This window comes from Lutjanus erythropterus, chromosome 18, assembly GCF_056507025.1.
Source record: "Lutjanus erythropterus isolate fLutEry1 chromosome 18, fLutEry1.hap2, whole genome shotgun sequence".
Classification (NCBI taxonomy): domain Eukaryota; kingdom Metazoa; phylum Chordata; class Actinopteri; order Lutjaniformes; family Lutjanidae; genus Lutjanus; species Lutjanus erythropterus.
The window spans coordinates 22789510-22808667 of record NC_139334.1 but is presented as its reverse complement, the minus strand read 5'-3'; the positions used below and the strand labels follow the sequence as shown (position 1 = coordinate 22808667).

The 19158-nt window shown below is 39.5% G+C and overlaps 1 protein-coding gene across 2 annotated transcripts in view; it reads left to right on the top strand.

Annotated features, from left to right (window-relative positions):
* Nucleotides 1-19158, top strand: part of stag1a (STAG1 cohesin complex component a) — a 60246-nt gene that overhangs the window by 23907 nt on the left and 17181 nt on the right. For both annotated transcript variants that reach the window (XM_084741982.1, XM_084741981.1), the window contains one exon: nt 18909-19145. In XM_084741982.1, coding sequence (XP_084598108.1) covers nt 19117-19145 — 29 coding nt within the window. In that variant the 5' untranslated portion in view covers nt 18909-19116. The remainder of the gene's footprint in view (nt 1-18908; nt 19146-19158) is intronic.

Genomic DNA, 19158 nt, shown 5'->3' with positions numbered 1-19158 from the left:
ATATTATTAATCATCCAGCAAACGCTAGGGGCATCACCACGACCTGAAAATTACCTGAAACGTGGACACTTGTCGGGCAGCTTTATTGGACTGCCTAGATATGTTTCTATTTTTGTTTGCTTTGCTGAATTTTATGAACAAGAGATACATAAGTATTAGGGCTGCACAATTGATCGGAATTTTATCGAAATTGCAGGAGGTGCAATATTTGTTAAAGGCAAAATGTTGTGAATGTGAATGTTGTGAGGCAGAGATGTCCTGTCCTACAAATCAGATTCTACAGACTTAAAGCCAACCATCTTTAGTTGGTACAGATTCCTGAAAAAAATAAATAAATAAATAAATCACACCGTAGTCGTTTTAACATGTTTTTCAATCAAAATAAGCATAATGAAGTAAAAATTTTATTACCTCAACATTGCAAATCATATTGCAATTGCAATAACAGCCAAAATAATCACAATTAGATGTTTTTGTTCAGCCCTAATAAGTATACGCCTGCTAGAAATATTGCATTGCCCCAGCAATTAAAAGCTTAAATACACATTGAATACAATACTTAAAGACAGTTTAAAATATTCATTAGCAAAATATAAGAATTTTGAGGGCTCAGTTAGAGAATAACTTTGTCCTACCTTGTCTGCAGTGTGATAACAGATGTTTTGTATAACAACACTTTTCTGTGTTGCATGTAAAGACCTGAGTTCACCCAGCGTTTTATTGTCAGAGTAAGCAGTGATAGTTGTGGGGAAACTGTCTCTTCCTGAGTTGTTCTCCAGCTCTGAACTACACATGCAGCTGTCTGACTTGATTGCAGGCTATTTGTCTCACTTTCAGCTGCTGTGATGTATTTTACAACATACCGTGAAGATGTCTGGAGGCTGTATGCCGACTAACCAGGTGCTTCTTCTGGCATTTTCTGGAAATCGCTTAAATCAGCTCTGACAGATGTCATCAGTCTGTTTAAGGATTTCTTTATATCACTTTTATTTAATCATTCCATGCTGTTTTGTGCACACCAGCTTTTCATTTATAATCCCAAAACACTTGCACAAACATCATAGCTGCATAAAGTCAGAGGAGTTAAAGCATGGTATGAGGGTTTTGCTGAATTCAGTGTGTCACTTTGACCTGCTGTCTGGAGGATTGACACTCTCATTTTCCGCTCATGATGGGATGATCCCTCTGGCCAGCAGGTCAGCCAAGATTCGAGTTAATTGAATCCTTTTAAAGCCATCTGGGTTAAACTAGTCCGCCAGCCTTGAGCGCCCAGTGTTCACCCCTGACACTGCTGCAGAGCTCTTCAGGGATAAACCACAAATGAGTGAAGAGTGGAGACACACACTCTGCCTCTTCCTCCTTACAACATCTTAACACTGTGACAAAATGTGGTGGTAAAAGAACACTGAGCAGACCACAGTGTGCCAGAGAGCTGAGGAGATAACACAGCTTGGTTTACAGTTACGGATAACAACTGAGGCTGATTTGGGTCAAATTCTCCGCAAGCTGAAAGTGTCAAAATACACAGTTTTTTAGAAAAAATAAAAGTGATAAATGGCCAGTGAACAGAAAATGACTTGAGGTCTGTACTGGTTATGTTGCTACGGAAACCAACCTTGTAAAGGCGAGGGCTTTGCAAGGCATTCGATCACTTTTTAATAATTGAGATTTTAGCGTGAGGACCACTTTTGAATGTGGCCACACAGAAAGAGACAAAAAGTTAATCTATTTCAGCCTGAGCTGTGTGTAACATCAGCTCAGCAAGTCAGCGGCTACTGTATCTGTATGTGTAGAGACTGGAGAGACAAAGTTAAGCAGCTTTAGTTTGTGCCAGTCAGTTTGAGCTCTGCAGAGCAGTACATCCGCTGAGCCTGTGGCTGTAATACAAAGAGAGAATAATACTTTGAATTTTCTTCAGTCCAACCCTTCAACGGTTCATTAAGTAATAAAGTGGGTAGTTTTCTCTTAAGTGGCCTTCACTCTTGCCGAGCTCTTTGCTTCAAGGGCGGTGATTTAGCTTTAATACTGAATATTTGTTTGGAGTCTAATCTTCCAAAATATATTCTTACAGTATGTTGAGTTTACTCTCTTGCTTGTGTGCTTGAAGAGCTGAGGAGATGCCGAGGGAACACACTCCCTGTGGCATTGAGTGTGTTGTTATCTGTCTGTGACTGCGCTTTCTACTTTAAGAGGCTCTTAGAATTAGAATTATTTTGCAGAAATGTTGAGCAATGGAAGTAATAATCCGTGTTAATGTTTAGTTGTTTCTATTTTGTCCATTGCTTAAGACTGGGGCTTAAGATTCCACCGCAGGAACTTTCCAGGGATGAAGAACCTTTGGAGATACTTTCCACCGCAGGGACCAGGGTCTAAAAGTCCAAAAGTCCCAGCTCAGGGGATACTACTTTGCAAAAGTGCAGGAGATTTGGGGGTGGATTTGCTGTGCTGAACATTTCTGACTGGAGGCGTTCTCAGCGTTTTATTTCAGCCACCATTTTTAAAAGTTTGCACCCGCCAATTATCATGCTTTTTTGTTCACTGTGCTTCAGCACATAGAGTTACAGAACAAAGTGTACAACAGATGGACCGACAGCAAATTTCATGCCTTACCGAGCATTTGTGCTGAGGACAGGCATGAAAATAAGATGTCAAAACAGCTGTCACTTTTATACAGCAGACTAACATTCCAATTTTTGTGGGTCTTAAGCTCATGATGGAAACTCAAACAGTTTCTGGGACTAAAAGTTCCAGATTCCAGTTTTGGAAATACAGCTGTCAGTACTGTCTGTATGGGACCCAAAATGAGTAAATATTAGGAGCTGTAGAAAACATTTTACTCCATAGGTATCATGATCCTTTTTTTCATTTTTTGTAGGAATCCTGAATCAATTTTTTAACTGTTAGCTTGATGCTAACATATAATGGAAATTTCCATTGATGTGCTAATGTAAATTAGCACTGTGATCACAGTAATATCCTTTTTTTTTTTTTTTTTGGATACGTTTTTCATAACCGTGACTTGCAATACTTGCAATAATCCACGTGCCATGATAATATCAAATTAGGAGTTAAGTGTATCATCCCAGGCCTAGTAAATAAATGCATCTGTGTGACCATGAACTACAACAAGTAATAACACTCTTGTCATGTGGGAACCCATCAAGAATGCACCCATACCTGTTATCTGTTATCCTGTAAGACTGTTGGAGACATTGCCAAAGAAATGCTGTGGGACTAAATTATTCTGAAAGGGCTCATGCGGGAACCACACATGATCATTTTCCTATAATTATTGGCTCCCATGTTGGCTCTTGAAGCTATCAAGTCCATTCCTGGAGAAATACTGACATTTGAGAGTACTCCCATCGTGGTTTTAGGGAGTCTTTTTGTTTTTTTTTCTAATTGAAGAAAAACAATCTTTCACCAGTTTGAGCATAGACTTGTAGCAACATTTATGTGAAATTTACAAACCTCATTTGGGCTTCAAGTTCATAAGCATAATTTAGAGGCTGGCATATTCTGCTGAAATGTCTTTTATGTCTCTCTGTTGTTCTGTGCATTTTACTGCTTTTGTAATGAACTTGTCCCACTGACACTCTGTCCTCTTGTTGAGCTTGAATCTCTTTGTGCTCTCACCAGCAGTTGACTTTGATGTTTTGCTTTGTGCCAGCTACCTACCTGAGGCCACACAAACACTGTAAAAAAAAAGGCTAATTATGTATTGTAGCTTAATTATCATGACAATAAAGGCATTGACTTGCAAACAGCTGCTAAGTGTTTGACAAAACACACCAAAGCCAGCTTTTCTGTTCGGCCTTTCCACACCAGCAGCACAGTGAATCAAATTAGTATTACGTAGTGTTTTTTACAGCATCAGGATGCATTTATCTCTGTCAGACTGTCTTCAGTTGTTTTATAGGTTATTTCCCTGTAATTGACCAATATATTACGCAAGGATTACAGTTCTTTCTGGGTTATTCTCCAAAGCAATTCTTTCTGTTCATCTTTTTCATATTTGTTGATTTTCTTTGTCTGTTTTTCTGCTTTGTTCTGTTTTAATCTCATTTTATAAATTTACATATTCCTCTCTTAGGTGGCCCCAGTGGGAAGTGTTAATACCCAGCTTTAGTCAGCGATGCAGGATCACTGTCTCATATCCTGAAATATTGACTGCACAGAGACAGAAATAGCATACAAGTCTCGATTGGCTTTATTGATGGCAACACATACGGAAGGACATGTACAGTATCTGGGCAACCATTCTTTTATAAAGTCTTGTGTTTTTTTCCCTCCTGATGTTATTAGTAGTGAATACAGTCTTGAGTTTTTTTCTGTCTCAAACAGAGCACAGTTGTGGCCCACAGTATTGGAAACAGGGGCTCACTACACTCCGTCTCTAGAGATAATGGCCAATTATAGTCGATGCAGTGCAGGTTACAGTTGTCAGAAGAATCGGCCAGCGGGGACCATGACAGCAGGAGTGTGTGTGTGTGTGTGTGTGTGTGTTTGTGTGTGTTAGCTGAGTTTTCAGAAGGATATTTGCAAGACCAGCTCCTTCCACATCACCTACTGAATCCTCTTTGTAGAGCTGTAAAACTTTTTTTTTAAAGAAACAATCATATGATGCCCAGTGCAACTCTAAGTACATGTGCGAATGCATCTAAGACACATTTAGGATGCATTGACATCCAATCACTCAGACCAGAGCTCGAAATTAAGGATAAAAACAACAGCTTATTCCATCTTTGGAAGCATATATGTTGTACATGATTACTTGCATGTAGATTGGGGAGGTGAGATCTGATCACAAGTGGTCATGTAAGACGCATGTGGAGACGCATTCTGGTGCCCTGTCTGAGCTGACGTACTTAAAACTGTCCACTTGTGCTCAGATAACCTAAGACGCGTGCTAATGCCAGGTATAAACAGGCTCTCATTGCTTTAAATATTATATGTCAGGGCTGAAAGTGTTGAGCCCTTACGGCTACTGGCATCCCCCTTGCTGAAGTGTCACCATTACAAGTGCTGCTGAATCATTACCAGCTGCAGTGGCACTGTAGTGTGATTGACCCGGCACTCTCTGATCTCCCTGAAGAAGGGGAGGGAGGGAGAGGGAGAGTGAGAGTGAGAGTGAGAGTGAGAGTGAGAGAGAGAGAAAGAGAGAGACATTTTCTTTAGGCACCAATGAAATAATATATAAGCTGTATGTCATTTCCTTCCCTGTTGCCATAAAAGTATAGTTGTTGGTTTAGTTCAGAGCTCTTAAGATGTGTTGCAGAAGTGTCATTTTGCTAATTTCCTTCATGAGATCGCTGTTTGATTTTTGCCTTGAAACAGCAGAGATATTTTAAATGCGAGAAGTGATAAAGCCACTATCATCAGCCTCTTTCACAGTTGAAGGTTGAGAAGTGACTGTGAAAGACATTAGCTTTGGTGAGAGGTACTTTGTCAAACCAGATTCATGCTTTTCTGTCAAGGTGTTTGGGCTGTCTCACCATTCAAGCCTCCAGCACTGGATGTGATTTATTACTCTGAATAGGACTGCACCCGTCAATTGTCATACCTCCACCACATCACTGCCTGGATGCATCATACATAATCAGGCCGTTTCATGCATTTATTATACCCGTAATATAATTCTGGCTCTCTATCATTAGCTTAGCAGCAGTTTGACCCTGAAATTTGTTTCTTGGTAGAACAAACGCTGTAAGTTTAGTTTGTTTTTCAGTTATTCTTAAGTCCTGATTTTAGTGGTGAGCTGAAACTTTGCCCTAGGCTTTAAAAGATCAGAAAATACTAATTTGTGCAGCAATGCTAAAGTAGCTATTCTTGAGCCTTTTTGAAACTTTCTCTGTGTTATCTGCACTATCAATAATCTTTTGTCCTTTGGCAGAGCTATTGATCCTGTTCATGCAACCACCGGAACACCCTGATAGTTCCACTTGCGAACCTCTTCCAAATTGTCTGATCCATCGGAATTGCGTGCATCTGATCTTATCAGTTCCTTTTATCAGTGCCAGCATGTTAAGTTGACAGGTGCGCATTACAAAACAGTGATGTTGAACTTGTGCAACTACTTGCATGAGCAGGTCATGAGGGAGGGGAGGAAACGGTCCAAAGCACGGCTTCATTTCATGAAGAAAGATAACAACAGTGCTGGTTGTAATGTGTGTGAAATGATCATTTCAAGTAAGGGTTGAAACATCAGTGACATCTGAAACATATTTCTACACAACATGGACTAAAACTGCAGGAATGCCATGTATTTGTGTACATGTGTATTGTGGTTGCCATGTATTTGTATTGTGGTTAGCATTAACATGATGTTTCTATGTCCCATTTATTATTTTCTTTTTAATCCTGCTCAGTTAGGTGAACCCAAGATTCTCGGTTACATTAGTGGCAGCAGTGTGTCTTTTCTGCAGACTGTCAATAGTGTGTTTCTTTCAGTTGTGTTGTTGTTATTCACGCTATTGTTTTTTTTAGCTTAGCTTCCCCAGTTTAGCCTACTGGCCAGCTTCAACTTTAGAGGCTGAACAGAAATATGTTACAGATATGGTGTGGAGATGAAGGCCTTTTTAAACCAGCGTGGTGATGTATGTCGGACGCTTGCCCAGCAGGGATGTGAGACAACAACAAAACAATATCATCATCCATCACAATGTTTCACTGTGGACATCATTGTGTGCTAATTTGGTAAATATCAGACTTCAGACTGTGTTATTAACTTGACTTGCAGTGAGGGCACAAGATAAAAAATACAGTATGAATAAAAACAACGTACCAAAAAAAAACAGAAGTGATGAAATAAAAAACAACAAAAATACACAACACTTGTAAAATGGCAAATTACATGTTCACCTGACCCGGGGTGCTGTAAATCTACGGCCTGAGGGAAGGGTCACATCGGCCAAACCTGATGTGTATGGTGTGTAGGCCTACTTTCTCCCCAAAAGAAAACTGATCAAGAATCGCCAATTTTCCTGAAATCATTGTAGAAAAAGTAGCCGCATCATAATTGTTTTTTTCTTGAGTTTTTATTCCATATTAATTGGATACTGCAGCTTCACTCATTGGTTATGTGTGACAGTTGTGCATGTCTGTGTATGCATGCTGCTCTCTTGGCCAGGTCACTCTTGAAAACAAGATTTTTGATCTTAATGAGGCTTTTACCTGGTTAAATAAAGGATATATATAAAATCAGGGATTCAGTGAAGAATCTGGTCTATAAGCAGAATTGATAATGGCATTGTCAACAATAAAATACTGTCCAACCTAAACAATTGCAAGGTAAACAGCAGAAATATTTGTATGACAAACACTTTTTCCTGCATTGTGTTGTGGTTAAGGTAAGCTAGGTTGAACTGTTTTACTTGGCAGTCTTGTGGTGTTATCGTTGTTCGGTGTTTTTTTTTTTTTTTTTTTGCCAGAACCCTCTGTGGTGAGGACGCATTGGAATGAATGAGGGGGCTGCCTGTTTTTTTTACTTAGTGCTGTTTTCTGTCTGAATGTGGCCTTGTAATAGGTCTGTGTTAAAAAATGCAAGGAGCTGCATTGTTGGGGGCGTATTGTTTCAGGTACCAGTGAGACAATGAAGTACAATCCAGGAAGCCCAGTTTAAGTAACAGATGAGCAGGGTGGGAAAGTAGCACCAGATACGAGCCAAGTGCTTGTAAAATATGAAAGTGTCTGGTAGATTTCAGACACAAAATAATGGTTTGCTGGTGAATTTGCACATTTATCTATCAGCAGCTTGTAGATGTTCACATTTTAAAGAATTGAATTCCTACCCTGGTTTGAAGGCTCATCAGACACCAAACACTGCACAGTTGTAATCATTCTTTCACTCGACTGTAAATCTACTTACCTGAGGTCCATTTTTATTTGCCCCTGTACAAATTGTTTTATTTATTAGCAGTTATGAAATGACAACAAAGACTAGAGTTAATTGTTAGGCTTAACCTAAGGTTGCAACATCTATAAAATGTCAGAAAATAGTGAAAAATGCATTCTCTTTCAATCCAAGGTGATGTTTCTAAATATCTTGTTTTTAGAGCTGCGATAAGTAATCATTTAATACTTTATTAATCACCCACTATTTTAGTAAATCTGTTTTCAGGTTCCTAAATGTGAATATTATATGGTTTCTTTACTCCTTTATGACAGTAAACTGAACATCTTTGGTTTGTGGACAAAACAACACATTTGAAGACATCATCGTGGGCTTTGGGAAACACTGACCGAAAATTTTCACCATTTTCTGGCATTTTATAGACCAAACAGCTAATCACTTATTCAAGAAAGTAATTGACAGATTAATCTACAACGAAAATAATTGTTAGTTGCAGCCCTGCTTGTTTTGTTAGCCAAAGACCCAAAGATATTCCGTTTAATATGATAATAAAAGTGGCAAATTTCTATATTTGAGAGGCTGAAAACAGCATTTTCTGCCATTTATGCCTGAAAAGTTACTTTAACCATTATCAAAATAGTTTAAAAGTTTTTCTTGTACTAGTTACTAGATTTACTAGCCTGACATGGCATTTTATGTGCCCCAGATAAGCTGGCAATCCTTAATGTAAATCCCTGCTGTTCATTTTACGGAGTAATCTGCCAGGAATGTGCACTTACACGTCTTTGACTGGTTAATGCAAGGCCTTAGCAGATGACGTTGGTCACATTTGTTCTGGCAAAAGTTTGTCCAGGATTAACTGTTTTGCAGGATGTGTCTGCGTTTTATCCCGAAGCCATCTGTCTCAACGCTCTCGCTTTTATTTTACCCAGTCTCCTCCATGGATTATGTTGCTACACTGTTCTGAAGTTTAAGATTTCTAACAAAGTTTGAGGAATATCATGAAATGGATTGAATGGAGTGTATAAGTAAGGAAATGTCAGGCTAATTTCAGCTAGTTGTGTGACAAGTATGTGTGGATGTCCACAGAATTGTGTCAGGGAGAGAGAAACTAATGTGAAAATAAGTTTCTCCAGCACTCCAGGAGTCCTGTAAGAGTCTGTAAGTCAGATTTCATGGAGCACTGATTGGATCTGTAACCGGTCCCGTTCTGTTCTGCCCCCCCCCCCCCCCCGCTCGCTCCCTCTCACTGTGGGTCCCTCCTGTCTCCACTCAGCCAATCAAATATGCCGTCACCGCCGGGCTTATGACCCACACCAGTTGCTATAGCAACGCCGGCCTGCCTCCTAGAGAACATGTCATGCATGTTAAGTGGTTCTCAGATGCTCGCTCGTTGTCTCTCTGTCTTGCACTCTCTCTTAAGTAGAGACACACACACATTAACACACACACGCACACAGAGGATAAAGTGACTGTGCAGACCAGAGATAGTTAACATGAGGGTTTGTTTTACTGCCTCTGAAGCAGCACTTGTAACTGCACCGTCTTACCCTCACTGAGTTTTTTTTAAACATGACTGGCTACAGCTCCCTGCTGAATATCTCATCACTAAATGAGTTTCTTAAAGGACAAATTTTGATATGTCATCAGAGATTAAGGAAGCATGTTAAGTTGAAATACTTGGTTCTCTGACATCAGCGCTGCAGCCGCGGTGTCCTCCTTTGAAATTTCTATTCTGGCCAGAACAACCGCTATTTTATTTTTTGCCTGTTTTGAGTTAATTAGAGTTCAAATTAATGCTGAATGTTCGTCGACTAAGTAAGTGTCTGTTTATGAGCCGTAAGAAATCATTAATAATCATTTAGATGGGGTAGATGTTTATAATGGTTAAATTGAGCAAAACGTTAATGGAGTTTTGCAGGCTGTGAGACAGGCAGCCACTTAACTCAGAGTCCGGAGTGTGTATTTTCAGAGCAGCGGGCTTTTGTTTTCAGGATAACATGCTTAACTTTGCATTGCAAGACAACTGAGGTGCCGTCGCTTGTTAATGTCATTTTACAGTGTTGCACACATCCTGTGCTCCTGCAGCCTGCCTGAGCTTCCTCAAGCCTGGGGAGGATTTCAGCCTATCTAATACACAGTCTATGGCTCCTACTCATTATTTGGACTGCTTTACTCATTTTTGCATGTGCAATTGCTCCTTATCGCTCCTTTAACACTTAAAGTAAATAAATAAAAAATAAAATGGATAAAGTGCCGTAAAAATGTACATAATCAGAATAAAAGTCAACTGCATGTGCAGATGGTGCAGCATATGTAGCAGAGAGAGATGTCTCATAACAGTGTTAAAGTTTTTACTTATCTTTAACATCCCAGCAAAATAGGGTACTGCTTTCCAGTCAATCTAAAATGTTCAGTTTTTTTGGACAATATTTTAGAGATGTTTTTCCACTAATACCTGTGTCAAGGCAAAACAACCTGCACACGTCATTATTTGTTCCAAACAGAGAAGTTTAATTACTTTTTATAAGGCTGCTAGCTGCTAATGTTGCTCAGAAACCAGATAAAAATATCTGTTGGCCTGATTTTGTGTTTGAACTCGCTGCATGAAGCTTTATTACTCTAACTGGGCTGTAATTCATTTTATTTATTTATAGCAGGTTCAGCCTAGGTGAAGTTTCTGGATAGTTTTATTAGCGATCGAGCTCCCCGGATCCTGTTTGACACCCCGGGAGATGAAATGTACAGACACAAACAGACTCTGTCACACCACCTGGAATGTCAGGGCAAATGTTTTTAAATGCATGAAAGTAGAGAAGCCGCCCTCCAACCGCCTGCACTCCTGCTGCCAGAATTTAACTCCTCTTCTGCAGTGACTGTGTGTATGAGTGTTACCTAGTGAGAACTTTAGCCCTGTTTCATACCTCTAAATGTAAATGGTTGACTTTTCTTCGTTCTTTAATGCTATATTTTAAGGCATCGTCGATATCCATGCTGTCCTGTACATTGAGTAGCATGAGTGGTTGCAATATGACAGCTGACATGTGTGGCCGCCTTAATGATGTTTTAGAGGTTTGTGCTTCTTACCTGCAGCTCTTGATCTAACAGGTTTTTTTTTTAAACATTTTCTCTTCTGCAGTATTAACTCAAGTGGTCCATGTGCTCAGAGAAAGTGCTGAGAAATGTCCCCTCTGTATAAACTGGATCAATAGTGAATCAGAGGATGTGAGGTAACTACTTTAGAATTAAAGTGAACTAGAGCTGAAATAATTATTTCAAGCAAAGTGATAAAAAATCAACACGTTCTCATTCCAAGCTTGTCAAATACAGCAGCTTGGTCAGTGACCCTGCGTTTAAAAGTCTATCACCTTTACACAGTCTGTTCAAGACTGGACTATTAAAATGAAGAACACGTCATGGGGGACGTTTTCTTTCCGCCTCTACGTCACACCTCTTCTTGACTCTGCAACGTCAATGAAACGATCAATGTCTTAAAAGGCTTATGATGCTTTAGGAACCACTTTAGTGTCAGTTTTGCATGTGCAAGGAGCTGCGATCAAGTTAGCAATAATAAATATTAGTGGTATCACGATTCTCCAAATCTATGATTTGATTGGACTTTAGATTTGAAATGATAATGAAAATCTTCAAAAAGTACGGATAACACACTTTCTATTGACAACCTCTCAATGATCTTTTGTGATGTCAATGCTTTTATTGATACAAAACCAGCTGCTGTTGCTGCTGCGCCTAATGCTGGGAAGTATTTCTATAGTGTTTTTATTTTTTAATACTAATCATAAGCAATTTTATCATGCTTTATCATGAGGCATATTATAGTTTCATCCTTTGTTAAAAAGAAGTCAGCATTGATTTTTATTTTCACAGGGGACACAAACCTCGGTCTCCTGGTTGAAATTCCTGTTTATTTCATCCATCCTTCCCCCTCTTCCATGTGCACACTTTCTCGCTCTTTATTCTCCTCACCTGGCTTCGACAGCACATTAAAACAAAATGCTAGAGAGGCACCCTCAGAAATGACACTACTGGGGTTCCCACAGCATCATAGTTTGAAACACACAGGGCACTGACCACGCTGCCATATTTGGCAGTGAGATCTAGCTGCAGAAGCTCACCGGTCCTGGCTTCTTGCTGGGGTTTCTTAGTCTTCTGAGAAAGTAAATGTAGTACTTTTGGGGTTTTGGACTGCTAGTGAGACAAAGCAAAACATCTGAGCTGGCATTTTGTCTCTGAGCTTCTATGACCAAGCATGTTGGTCAGGTAACGGGGACATCACAGCTCAGTTCAGAGCACAGTCACAGTTATTCCCATGTCACAGTGCAGCCACAAATGTATTAAACTGAGGCAAAGGGGAAGTGGCTTTGTATGTATAATTCATCATTTGCTTTGGCAGTAACTTGTTATTTTAAAGATTGGTGTGTATTCATTGGCAGAGTTTGTTAGCATTCATGCCATTAGAGTAAATCATATTGAACTGACAGAGGGGCCAGAGAGGTGCAAAGTGAATGCAATTGGCAGCTTCTATCCTGTCCTCTAAAATTGAGGAACACTTCAGGAGACTCTCTGCAAATTATTCATAGCCTCCTGTTGAAGCCGCTACAATCTGTGTGCGAGAGTGTGTGTTTGTGTGTGTGCGGGTGTGAGAAAGCCACAGTCAGTACCAGTGCGTTGAGAAAATGAGGAAAGCCAATGTGCATCGAGGATTATTTAGTTGTTGGTCGATAATGGGTCAGGCAGGCTCCCAGCTCTCACACTTACACACAAACACACACACAAACACACACCCATTTCCTGTTCCTCTAATTCTTTGCTGTTCAGGACTGAGAAAATAACGGGACGGGAGGATTGACTCAAATGAAGTTGGCTTCTGTCCCCTCGGAGGAAGATAATCTGATGATGAGAGGGACTCAGAGACTTGTTGGGGTAAAAAAAAAACAGGAGCAGGCAGCTGAGATATAACAGTGTGTGAAGTACCGAGGGATGAGGGTGGAGGTGGGGATGGAGGGGAGAGTTAGCAGGTGGGACAGTGGTGAGATTACATAATAAGAGAGCAGCTCTGCCTCTGCTGTTTTTGCTCCGAAGCTGCACAACTGGGGCTTTAAAACAGATACAATCCCAACTCCAGAAAAGTTGGGACAATGTGTATAATGTAGATAAAGACAGAATTCAGCGAGGTGCAAATCATCTTTGACTTGTGTTCGATTGAATGCAGTACAAAGACAATATATTAAATAGTCAAACTGCTAAACTTTATTGTTAATCTAAATTTGACGCCTGCAGCATGTTCCAGAAAAGGTGGGATGGGGCAACAAAAGGCAAGGAACATTCGACTGGTAAATAGGTTGATTGGTAGCAGGTGACAGTTTCATTATTGGGTATTAAAGAAGCATCCTCGAAAGGCTCAGTGCATGCTGTTGACCCTCCAGACAGCACTGCATTAAAAACTGTATTAAAGCCCACATAGTTGTATGAAGACTAGCCACTGGCAAAATTTAGAAGAAAAGGTGTTGTGCTGTCAACATAGACTATGATGCACCTTTTACTTCATGAATTCAGTGTATAGACTACACATTGTTACAGCTGGAGAATGCAAGACTCACATAAGGCCTACAACAATGATAAGTAAAAATTTAAATGTTAAAATAAGCCACTGGAGTGGAGGAGAAGAGCAGCATGCAACTCCAGAGTCGCAGGTTTCAGACCACTGGTATAACGTTCACTACATGAAGACCGTTGTCAGTAGACTTAGTTTGTTGCTGCATCTACAAATGCAAGTTCAGACTCTGACATGCAAAGTGAAAGCCAGAGGACAAGACAGTGGACAAGACTGTTGTGGTCCGATGAGTCCAAATTTCAGATTGTTTTTCAAAATCATAGATGTTGTGTCCTCTGGGCTTAACCACGCTAACTTCAAAAGCCAGCATTTGTGATGGTATGGGGGTGTGTTAGTGCCGATGGCATCATGGGTAATCTATGAAGGCCCCATTAATGCTGAGAGGTGCAAACAGGTTTTTGAGTAACATATACTGCCATCCAGACAACATCTTTTTCAGAGACGTCCCTGTTCATTTCAGCAACACACATTCTGCATGTGTTATAACAGCATGGCTTCATAGTAAAGGAGTTCAGGTACTAGACTGACCTGCCTGCAGTCCAGACGCGTCTCCTGTTGAAAATGTGTGGTGCTTTATGAAGCACAAAATACAACAACAGAGACCCTGAAGTTGTTTACTGAGCAAAAATGAGAGAGAATTTCCCTTTCAAAACAATTGGTGAACTAGTGAATTGGTTTCTAAATGCTTACTGAGTGTTGTTAAAAGAAAAAGTGATCTATCACACTGGTAAACATGCTCCTGCCCCAACTTTTTGGGAAGGTGTTGCAGGCATCAAATTCAGAACTGGTGTATATTTACAATAAACAATAAAGTTGATCAATTTTAAAATTAAATATCTCTCTGTATCTCTATGTCTTTTGTACTGTATTAAACTGAATAAAGGTTGAGAAGATTTCGCTAATAAGTGCATTCTGTTTTTATTTACAACGTCCAGTCTTTTTTTTTGGGGGGGGGGGGGGGGGATTTGGATTGTACTGTGCTAGATTTTTCATGGCTCATTATTAATTAGTTTTGAAGTGGTTTCAGTCTTTGAGGAGAAAAATATTTTACTGTGCGTATGGTGTCTCATGTCTACATCTTGATAATTTCCAGCTGCAGCTGTCCCTCCATATGATGTGTGAAATGTTTTACTGGCATTCATCTGCAAATTAAAATCCCTCAAACAGATTAGATAAGATTAAATGAAGTGATAATTCATTAACACCACCGTTGTTGGTCGCTGTCGTGTCAGTTGCAGCCAGATTATCTTCATGCTTCATGTTTCATTGTAGCTTGTTTTTTTACAGAAATCTGTTCAGACCCTCAAGTGTCTGGTGCCCCCGTCTCCTCATTGTTTACCTCCACTGGGGCTTTTTTTTGTTAGTTTATTTGTTCAGATCACATCCCTCCGTCCCAATCCAAACGACTCAGTTTGTTTGTACTGTATCTGTGCCCCCTGGTCTTAGTGGAAAGATTTTGAAGAGTACAAAACAGCTTGAATGAAGGGAAATGAGTCTCTCCCGGGCTACTTATATATTTGCACTCTGGGTTAAACTGATCTCACCAGTGCAGCTGTTAGACAAGTTGTAGCAGGGATGTGGTTTCTGTTTTGTTTTGTTTTTTTCATGTGTGCAGGTGGAATATCTGTCATTTAAATTCAGGGTTTCCTAGACTATTAAATATTGCATTTTAATTTCTAATTTGTCAAAAGTATTGTAGTGTAGTGGTTAAAACAACAGAGAAAAAGAAATTTAATACATCTTGCCGCAGCCTGTTAATTGTGAAACTTTGTGATATTGTCTTGATTCGTGATGTGGTGTTTCCTGAAGCCATTTGGCCTTCAGGAACAGATTTGTTCTTACGTAATTTTTTACAAGTGATTTAGGAGAATTTGTTGCATTCACCAGTTTTCTCTTATTTTGAATTACAAACCCAAAGTACGAACACAATTCACATGTGGTCCAGTTAGTCTGCGGTAATCCAAACCGCAGTTTTTCACTAATGACTCCATATTTCATTTGTTTGGAGACATTTTGCGTAATTGAGAAGAAGAATTTTACCCATTAAAAACTAATCAGTTAATAATGTTTGATTGTCATTTGACATTGTTTTGTCTGGCAGAGACACATGTAGAATAAGGAAACTTAAGGGACTAAAAAAAAAAAAGTTTTATCTTATTGATTATTAATCAGTAATTTGTGCTTTTCGGTTAAATTTGCAACCCTAATTATGAGCTAGCTGGCAATGAGTGCTGTTTTTCTGGATTGTTGAACTAAAAGGTGTGAAGGAATCAGGATGTAGGTGCAACTGTAATGTTATGTTGGGCAAAGCCCTCAGACAGGGAATAAAACTTTATGGCCACAGGGGACCACTTATATGGAATAACACAGTCATTTTTATTGGTTAATGTAAATGTCGAACCCGGTGACATATAGTATATAGCATTTTGTGAAAGGTTAATGATTGTTTTACTCTCTTGTTCTTCATTCTTACTGCCATTTGAATAAGAATTTGAATGTCTTAAATCTATTTAAATCTAAAAAAGAGAGAAAAAAGCTTTGCAAACATTCAGCAGGTCTTTCAGGACCTGAGGTGCAAGAGTAACACAACACAAGCTTTATTTGATCTTTATTCACCTTTTTGTGTCTGTGTTGATGAAATCCTCCGTGTGAAATCCTGGAATTCATTTATTTTATTCTCGTTTCCCTGTTTTTGTCCTACAATGTGAAGTACTGCCCCCTTTCCCCTGGACACATACCAGCATCTAAATTAAGTTTTGCACATGAGATACTTACACCACTCTTTATTTCTAGAGGTGTTTCCGTTTATTTCAATGTATCATGCAAGACATTAAATAGTCTATCATCTCAAGGTCTAAATATGTACAAAAACACAAAGAATACTAGAAAGTAGAACCCAGCACAGATGTATCCGTATTATCATATGTGTTTACAGATATGCACTGATATGAAAACTTTTTTACAGAATAAATAATGCATAAAACTATGCTTAAGGATTATTTTGATCTGTCACAAGGACATTTATAATGTTCTTTAATCAGTTATTTGTTGAAGAATACAGCCTTCTGAGTACCTCTATTTTTATTCCAGTTACAAAATTCACTTTATCAGCAACCATACTGATAGAATTTTTCCTCTCTAAAATCTGTATCGGTGTTTTTCTCAAAAATCCCATATCAGGACCTAAAGACAGACAGAGCACAAGAACAAACAAGCAAACAAACATGTGCATCATCGTGCATTCAAGCAAAGATAGGACAGACTAGCTGTAGAGATATGAGTTCAAGTCAAGAAAACTATTCACATAGTTTATTAATAGATTCCAGGTTTTGTAAAATCTCTTAATGGATCCGTTGAGGATGCATCTGATTTTTTTTTCCATCTTGATATTCTGCATCACATCTTCAGATCACTTAAAATTTAGACTGACTGACTTACAGGATAGTTTGAGCTCTGTACGCCCCTGAGTTTGTTGTCCTGGATGTCTGTGTAATGCTGACACAGAGCTTAGGTCTGCAGAAAAAAAAAACATGTTCATGTAACATTCAAAGATTTTGAAAAGCATGCAGATTTGTGGTCCTTATTGTGGCATTTTATGCAAGTTAACGTTTCTGCCCTGTCCATCCCAGTTTTCTCACGCTGTGCCACAAAGCATCAGGATTACTACCCTCATCATTTGTATGTGCAGCTATGTCAGCAGAATCAGGCCTCTTTTATCCTTTTGTAGGTTTAATTTCTGTGCAGCAGGAATATCAAGTGCCAAAATCGATCAGAAGCTTATGAGCATGCAAGCGGGTCAAATCCCAGCCCGTGGGCTCTGCTGATTGAAGTCTGTAAAAGGCAAACTTCTTCTCTTAAATATTATTACAACCCACTAGACACCGAACAAGATTACTGACTTTAAACACAGACTTTGTGGTTATAATGAAGGAAATCCTGTCTTCACCTCAAGTGTCTTTCTCACAGTGTTGCCGTCAAATGACAGTCTGACTGTGTGGGAACACTGAGCCAGACTGAGATGACTGTGTGTGTGTGTTTCTGCTTCTGTGTGTGTGTGTGCAGTTCAGTGTGGTGAAACAGGGGGCTCTCCTGCCCATGCTATTCCTCAGTACAAACACTGTGTGGAAGACTGTATTTAAATACACACTCTCTTAGCCTGCCCCCTACTGTTGCCCAGACCTACTTTCAAACACACACGTATACACTCACACACACTCTGGGGAAAATACACCCTTAAAACACGTCGTAGGTGAACAGAAGTGGACAGGAACTGAGCTGGGACTTAAATGAGTGTTAAATGATTTTTCTGAGCCCAGTCCTCCCAGTTAAAACTCAATTAAGCAGTTTGGAGTTGGACTTTGGGCAGAAGACTTTGTGGATCATACTGCCTCTAGTGGTTAAGAGCGGCACTGCTCCTCCTCTGCTCTTTGCCCTCATTAGCATATGAACAGGTCAATAACTAGTGTTATAATTACCTTAGCTGCCAGTCATCTGAATGAGAATTTGGCCTCTCTCTTAGCTGTGGCTGCAAGGCATTTTGGGATCGTTTCATTGAGTTTGCATCATTTGTGGCACCTGGGAAATTTCACAACTCAAGAAAGCTTTTCTGAAAATTATATTTGTCTGTAGCTTTTGTCTAAAAAAGACTGTTTCATTTTTTTTACCTGCAGGAAAGGCTCTGATTTTACTTTCACAAAGTTTAAAATGATCTAATGTCACATTTCAAGCCAATCTTATTCTTGATTTAATAAAAGAAGCTTGTTAAGTTTATGCACTGTTGTAAATTTATAAAAAAAATTCAGGGGGGGATTTGCAGTTGTTTAATAACAACATTCCTGTATACAAATCCTCACTACACGTCCCACAATATTTTGCTGTTGTAGTTCTCAAAGCGGCCAGTTGGTGTCCTCCTCTCCCCATTTCCACCTCCACATCCTGATCAACCAGAGTGAAAGATTGAACTGTCTCTCTCTGCTTTCAGTGACATTTTACTGTTGTGACACTTTGGACACTGAGCCTTTACACATCATATAAACTGTCAAGTGTTAAGTAATGTTTAAAAACACTTAAAGCAGCTATTTGTCATGGTTTAATTTAATAAATAATCAGTATTTTGAGGCTATCACTTCATTACCTCATTAAAAACTTGACCCCTTTAATTTATAAATCAGGTTTCTATTTTTGTGCACTGCTTAACTGTTGAACAAAGTGCATCTCCAACAGAGCACCTGTATCTTTTATTAGTCTAGAAGGAGAAAATAGGTTTTTGGTAACCTGTTTTTAGGACCCTAATGGTATCTAGTTAAGAACTTTTGATGTTCTTCTACTGCTAGACTATAGGCTTGTTACTGATTGGATTTGTTTTTGCAATATATATTTCAATAACAATTTTCTCTTTATATTTTTGTTCTTTCTTTCCAGGAGCTGAAGAGAGTTAAGTGCCAGCGAGTTGAGTGAGCGCAGCCCGTCCTGGAGCCTCTCCTCCTCTTCCCTGCCCTCTCCTGAACTTTCCCCCCCAAACCGAGCTGCTGTCTTGCGCCTCCATCTTTTGGACCTGAAACACACTCAGTCCTGAAGACACACACACAAGACAGAGTTACACACCTCACCGCCGCCCCCACTGACCAGGATGATCACCTCGGAGCTCCCTGTCCTACAGTGAGTGAAACAC